The following is a 7,211-nucleotide window of genomic DNA, read 5'->3' as shown; positions in this document are numbered from 1 at the left end:
ATGAATCCATGGTTTCCAGTGGCCAACTTTTCTTTTTTCTCTTTTTCCTTTCTGTTTTATTTAATAGGATAGAGAGAAATTGAGGGGAGGGGGAAGCAGAGAGGGAGAGAGACCCCTGCAGACCTGTTTCACACCTCATGAAGCTTCCCCCCTGCAAGTGGGGAGCAGGGACTTGAACCTGGGTCCTTGTGCATGGTAGTGTGTGTACTTAGCTGGTGTGCCACTTTCATATCTGCTTATTTATTTTTAATGAAAGAGAGAAAGAGAGAGGGAGAGGGAGAGGGAGAGAGGGAGAGAGAGAGAGAGAGGGAGAGAGAGAAAGTGAGGGAGAGAGAGAGAGGGAGAGAGACCAGAGCCTTGCTCAGCTCTGGCTAATGCTGGTGCTGGGGATTGAACCTGGGACGTCTGAGCCTCCGACATGAAAGTCTTCTGTGGGAGTCAGGCGGTAGCACAGCGGGTTAAGCACAGGTGGCGCAGAGTGCAAGGGTCAGCATAAGGATCCCGGTTCGAGTCCCCAGCTCCCCATCTGCAGGGGGGAAGCTTCATGAGTGGTGAAGGTGTCTCTGCAGGTGTCTGTCTCCCTCTCTACTCCCCCCTCCTCAATTTCTCTTTGTCCTATTGAATAAAATAGAAAGAAAAAAAAAAAAGAAAAGTTGGCTACTGAAAGCCATGAATTCATAGTGCAGGCACTGAGCCCCAACAAGGAGACTTGTGTCAGAAATAAATATAAAAATAATAAATAAAAGACTGGTTAAATATGAAACCCATCTCTACAGATGATGTCTATACAAAAGGACATTATTTCCACCTTGATTTTGATTTCAAGGGCATTTAAAATACATAGTGAGCTCAGAAAAAAACAATAATAATAAATTCCTGAGGGCAAAGTCAAAACAAAACAGATGGTTTTTTATATGTCCAGTTCTCAATCTGGTTATTATAAATTAGCAACATATAGTTTAGCTCAGGGACTAACTTAGCTAGCTTATGATTGAATCACTGTCTAGCCCTTTAGGAATGAAACTCACGGATTGAGGGGACAGCACCGTGGTTCTGCAAAATACTTTCTTTTTCAATATTTATTTATTTATTCCTTTTTGTTACCCTGTTGTTGTTGTGGTTATTATTGTTGTTGTTATTGATGTCATTGTGTTGGATACGACAGAGAGAAATGGAGAGAGGAGAGGAAGACAGAGAGGAGGAGAGAAAGACAGACACCTGCAGACCTGCTTCACCGCTCATGAAGCTCCCCCTGCAGGTGGGGAACAGAAGCTTGAACCCGGGTTCTTGCGCATTGTAACATGTGCACTCAACCATGTGTGCCACCACGTGGCCCCTGATTCATGATTTTATGTATTTACTGCTTAAATCTTTATTTATTTATTATTGGATAGTGACAGAGAAATTGAGAGAGGAGAGGGTGAGATAGAGAGGGAGAGAGACAGAGAGACACCTGCAGCCCTGCTCCACCACTCTTGAAGCTTCCCCCCTGCAGGTGGGGACCAGGGCTTGAACCCGGGTCCTTGCACACTGTAACGTGTGCTCTCAGCCGTGTGCGCCATGAGTTTATAAGTCCATGAGTTTATAAGAAAGGAGAACCATCCTCTCAAAATGTGTCCTACTCTCCTTTGACCTGTGTTTTCAAAATGCTTTCTGGCAAGTCTCAGTTAAGCTGGATAATGACCAGTAAGATAGCACTGTATTTCCTCTGTACGTAAATAAAATTCTAGAGCTAACAGGAACCCCATGTGGAAAGATGTGTGGAGAATTCAGATACTCAGGGCTGCGGGAAAGTCACCCAAAGCAAGGCTTCCACGTTGATAGAAAACTCTTTTTGCTCTTTTTTCTGGGACAGAGGGGAGAGAGGGAGAGGGGGAGGGAGAAGGGAAGGGGGAGGGGGAGAGGAGGGGTGAGAGGGAGAGGGGGAGAGAGAGGGAGAGAGGGAGGGTGAGGGAGGGGGAGAAGGAGGGGAAGGAGAGGGGAGGGGGAGAAGAGGGAGAGGGGGGAGGGGTGCTTTCTCTCTTTTTCAGGTGTTTATTTCCTGACAGCTTTACTGGTGTCCCCTGTCCATTTGTTAATCCTGAGTGTGGAGTCTTTGTAAGGTGGCTGGCTTTTCCTTCACTAAGCTTAGCTGGAGAAGGTGAGGGGAGGCCACCTTCTTTCTGTCTCTCTCTCCTCTCAGGGAGACAGCTTTAAGAATAGTTTCTTCAGCTGCCCTGGACACAAGGCCACTCTAACTTATAACAGGGTGACTTGCCCCGTGGTGTGGTGTGGTGTGGGGGCTCTGAGGATGGACTGGGTGGCGGTCGGTCACACGGGTTCCTTGGCACCCTCTTGTCTCTAAGGCGGAGCATGGCTCAGGAGAGCAGAACCCGGGCGGGCGTCCCAGCCTGAGCAGGGAGCGTGCCTGTTCCCCTGCCTGCTGGTCTGTCATTTCAGTCTTCAGTTTCAAGGGCGCTTTGCATCACCCGGTGATCTCCCTGACACCCCTTTGCCGCTTTTAATCGGTTGGGGGCATTGGGTCCAGTTCAGCAATGAGAGGAGACAGGGCAGGAGATGAAGGCCAGTGGAGATCCTCAGCTTGCGGTCTGAATAGATGATTACAGTTCAGAAGTACTGTTTGAACTCTTTTGTGCCCGTTTTGCTCCCCACAAATTCAGGTAAAACGTGTACTTTCTTGCAACTGCAAAATCACTCAATTCCAGATAATGCGATGGAGAAAACGTTCCCAGCGTCAAAGAACGGATTGCAAAGGCTGTCGGAGTTAGGGGGCTCCCCCAAACCCGGAGAGAAGGCGGGGACCCAGGTCCCTGGACCCTTCCCTCTGACCAGCCCTCAGCGGCCAAGTGACAGACTAAGGAGAAGGCTGCAGGAGGCGGCTTCGGAGACCAGGCGGCAGGCACCGCATTCTGTTACTGATGCTCAAAAAACACTTCCCCACCCAAACAAAACAAACAAAAAACCGAGAGCCCCAAACAATGCAAAAGCAGGACCCGAAAGGTCGGGGTCCCCAGAGTCACGTTCCCATCAGGCAGCGCTGGGCGCGTGGCTTGGACGCTTGGCAGCTGCGTGCACCCCAAAGCTGCAGCCCCAGCCCTGATGGGAGTGGAGTTGGGGGGCGCCCAGCTTGGTGCTAACCCACAAAGGCCCTTCCCGCGCGGTGTTTGTGCGGAACCGCTGTGTGCCCCCAATCCGCAAATCCAGGCGCAGCTAGGAGACCCTAGAGCCGCAGTCCCAGGCCACCGTCCTTGGGGCCCTGGCGCAAGGTCCCCTCGGGTTTTGGGGGGCTTCACCTGGGGGCCCCGCCGCACTGAGCCCCATGTCTGTGCGCCCCGCTCCAGCACCCACACCAGGCGCTTCCCATCTGTGTTGGGGGGGTCACCTGGAGCTGGACGATGCGGGGTGGAGCTGGACGATGGGGGGCCGGAGCTGGAGGGGGATCCCTGAGCTGGGGAGCCGGCAGCCCAGGAAGTCTAGGTGACCACGGGGCGGTTGCTGTGGAACTGAGCGCAGGGACCTGGGGTCTCCCAGCCCGAGTGGGTGGGAAGACAGCCCACCGCATGGGGCGCAGACAGACACTCAGGGTGACGGACACTCAGGGTGCCACACGGCTGCCCCTGGGGGCCCCTCTCCACCGCCCTGGCCCCTGGCTGCCAGAGCGTCGTGGGCCCCGGTGCCACGTGGCCCGACACACCCTGGGGTGCGTGGTGCGGTGTGGGATCTGATGCGGGGCTGGGGCTCCAGGGTGTGGATACGAGGTTTGGGGTGTGGATGCGGGTTTTGGGGTACGGATTGTGCGTGCTGCGATCGGGGTGTGGAGTTTGAATGCGGGGCTGGGGATATGGGGTGCGGGATGCGGGGCTGGGGGAGCTGAGTGTGGGCGCGGGGTTCAGGATTTGATGCGCGGGGCGGAGTGCTGATGCGGGTCTCAGGGCGCGGGTCGCGGGGTGCGTTGCGGACACGGGGTGTGGGGCTCGAGCTGCTTGGCGCAGGCTGCAGTGCAGACACGGGGCGTGGGGTGCGGGGTGCGGGACTCTGGCTGCGGTGCGGACACGGGGACATGGGGCGCGGGGTGTGGGGCTCGGGCTGCTGGGCGCAGGGTGCGGTGCGGACACGGGTCGTGGGGTGCGGAGTGCGGGGCTCTGGCTGCGGTGCGGACACGGGGTGCGGGGTGTGGGGCTCTGGCTGCGGTGCGGGCGCGGGGCGCGTGGTGTGGGGCTCGGGCTGCTGGGCGCAGGGTGCGGTGCAGACACGGGGCGTGGGGTGCGGGGTGTGGGGCTCTGGCTGCGGTGCGGACACGGGGATGCTGGGCGCGGGGCTCTGGCTGCGATGCGGGCGCGGGGTGTGGGGCTCGGGCTGCTGGGCGGGAGTGCGGTGCAGGCGCGGGGCGCGGGGCGCGGGGCGCGGGGCGCGGGGCGCGGCCAGTGGGCGTCTCCGCAGCGCCGGCGGCTCCTCCTCTCGGGCGGCAGCGACACTGCGGCGCCCCCCCTCCATTCCGGGGCGGCCGGCGTGAGCGCGGGTGCGGGCGGGGGCCCGGGGCAGAGGCCGCGGTGCGGGGCGGGGCCTGGAGGTTCGAGCGCCAGCCCCGCACCCGGCCCCCCGCCCGCACCCGCAGGCCACGCCCGCCGGGGGCCCCTCCCGCCGCCCGCCCGCCGCCCCCCGGCCCCAGCTCGGCCGCGGGAGGTGGGGCGCGGCTGCGGGGCGGCGGCGGGGGCGGGGGCGGGGGCGGGGGCGGGGGGCGGGAGCGGCCCGGGAGCGGCCCCCCTGCAGTCCCGCGGCGGCGGCGGCGGCGGTGGCGGTGGCGGCTCTTCCTCTCCGCCGCTGCAGGCGACGCCGCTCCGCGTCCCGGACCCCGGCCCCGCACCCCGACATGGAAGATGGACCCGCCGCCCGCGCCAGCTGCTTCCGAAGGCTGGCCGAGTGCTTCCTGAGCCCCAGTGAGTGCGGCCGCGGGTCTCGGGGCTGGGGGCGCGGGTCCGGCTCCCCCCAGGGCACCCCGGGGCTCGAACCCGCCGTGACACCCGGCGGGATGGGCCCGCTGGCCGGCCGCGCGGAGGAGAATGCAGGGCGCGGGTCCCCCCCCCGGGTCCTTGGGGTGCTGGGTCCCAGCGGGCGCGCCCCGCACACCGCCCCGCACCCGGGCAGCGCGCAGGACAATGGGCCGCCCCCCGCCTCCCTGGCGGCCCGGCGCGGGGTCGGGAAGGCGTGTCCCCGGGGTGGGTCCCCGGGTGGGGGCGCGGGAGGGAGCGGGGCAGGTCCCGGGAGGGCGGGGACGCGGCTGCAGAGCGGGGAGCGCGGCGATGGAGGGCGAGCGAGGTGAGGAGGGGGCCGGGGGACGGCACAGGGACAGGGGGACAGGGGGACAGGGGGACAGGGGGACGGGACAGGGACAGGGGGACAGGGAACAGGGGACAGGGGGACGGGACAGGGGGACGGGACAGGGGGACAGGGACAGGGGGACAGGGGGACAGGGGGACGGGGACCGCCGCGTGCCCGGCCTTTGTCTGCGAGACCGGCTTCCCGGCGCCTGCCCGGGGCTCTGCTTCCAGCCTGGCGGGCTCCGCTTCCTGCCCGGGACACCGGCCCCTCGCCGCCCCTCGCCGCCCCCGTGTCCGGCCTGTGAGCCTGGGGGGGGGGGCAGCACCGGGGCAGGAGCACCCCGGGTCCCGCCTCCCACCCGGTGGCCTCCCCACCCCGCTCCAGGCAGGAGGGAGTGTCCCCCATGGCCGGTGTGGGCCGGACTCCCGGCTGAGCCCTCCCTGTCCGTCTCTGACCACTGCACCCCCCAGCCCTGCTGAGAGCCAGGAGACCGCCCCCCCTGCTCCCCACCAGGAGTGAGTCGGGCTGGGGGCACCTCCTGAGTTGGGGGGTGCGGCCACATTTGCACTGATGTGCAGAGGTGCTGAAAGGGGGTGGGCATGGAACTCTGCTGGGGTGGGGGGGGGGTCTGTCCCATCAACTCCGGGTCCCCATGGGACTGTGCCTCCCTTTTAAAGAAACAAACATTACTTTCTGAGGGAGATTGGCAGTGTTTGGGGAGAGGGGGGAGTTGTCCTAAGGACCTGGGGTCTCCATGAGTCTGTCCTGTGCGTTTGTCTGGCTGTTTTGGGGTGCAGAACCCCCCCTGGCAAGTTTGCTGTGAGCAGAGAAAGAGAAGCTGGGGGCTCAGGAAGTCACAATGGGAGGGGCGTGGAGGTGGCAGTGGGGGGGCAGGCGCCCCTTCAGGATAACCAGGCCTGGAAGACAGAGGCCAGCAGATGTGACCCCCAGGTTGCCCCCCCCCAACAAAAAGCTTGACCCCTCAGGACTCCTGGTCAGTTCTGATAATTCAAGAATTCCGGGAGTTTATATGGGGGGGGGGGCGGTCTTTTGCCCTCTCCAACAACCAAGCCAGCAGGGACTTGTGTGGGTCTGAAGGGGGCAGGGAAGCCCAGGAGTAGGCACTCATCAAGGGAGTGGGTCCCCCCAAGGGGTGAGGACAGGGGTCTCTGCTTCCACACTGGCTCCCTTGCAGTTGCTGGTCCCCCCCCCCCCCATTTATGGTTCACAGTCAACTGCTTTAAGAATTAAATCTAGGCTCTGCTAAGGGAGCAAGCCAGGGCGCCTGCCTGGAGAAGGTCTCCTCTGCATTGTCCATGCCTTTGTTTCCCTTCCAATCCCCTGACAAGCCCGGTCTCCCTTGGTAGTCTCCTTCCCTGCACACCTGAGCTCAGACCCGAGTTACAGGCAACCAGTGGCATGGGGGACACTTGTCAGAGTGACCGCTGCGTCCTGGGGCTGCCCCAGCCAGGCTGGGTTCAGACAGGCTCCGTGAGGTGAGGTGGAGGGTGTCCATAAGGGATGGGGTCCTGGAGCCTGGGTCCTGGCATCCCTCCCCCCCCCCCCCCCCCCCGCGGCCACCCACCTGTGCACACAGCCCTGAGCTTCCTGGCTGGAGTGAGGGGTGGCTGAGAGGCTGACCTGTGGGGTGACTGCGAGCCCCTTGCTCTGGGGTCTGCTTGGCTCAGGAGGGGCAGCGGCTTCCCCTGCTCCTTGCGGCCTGCCTGGAGGGGGCGGTGCCCCCAGGCCAGGTCATCATGACAGGGGACATATTTCAGGAAGAATGGAGCTTGGGGCTGGGTGGAGAAGCTGCTGTAAGAATTTTCAGAAGTCAGGACGCTACTCCTGGAGCCTCTGAGGAGGAAACTGGGAACCAGAGGCCAAGGGAGCTG

The 7,211-nt window shown here is 62.1% G+C and overlaps 1 protein-coding gene across 1 annotated transcript; it reads right to left on the bottom strand.

Moving 5' to 3' along the window:
* Nucleotides 1-3,579: 3,579 nt before the first annotated feature.
* Nucleotides 3,580-4,494, bottom strand: LOC132542609 (uncharacterized). Its single transcript, XM_060205115.1, has one exon. The coding sequence runs from the start codon at nucleotides 4,492-4,494 to the stop codon at nucleotides 3,580-3,582; it is 915 nt and encodes a 304-aa protein (XP_060061098.1).
* Between the last annotated feature and the right edge of the window lie 2,717 nt (nucleotides 4,495-7,211).

This window comes from Erinaceus europaeus, chromosome 13, assembly GCF_950295315.1.
Source record: "Erinaceus europaeus chromosome 13, mEriEur2.1, whole genome shotgun sequence".
Lineage (NCBI taxonomy): Eukaryota > Metazoa > Chordata > Mammalia > Eulipotyphla > Erinaceidae > Erinaceus > Erinaceus europaeus.
This window is presented reverse-complemented; position numbering and strand designations above follow the sequence as displayed.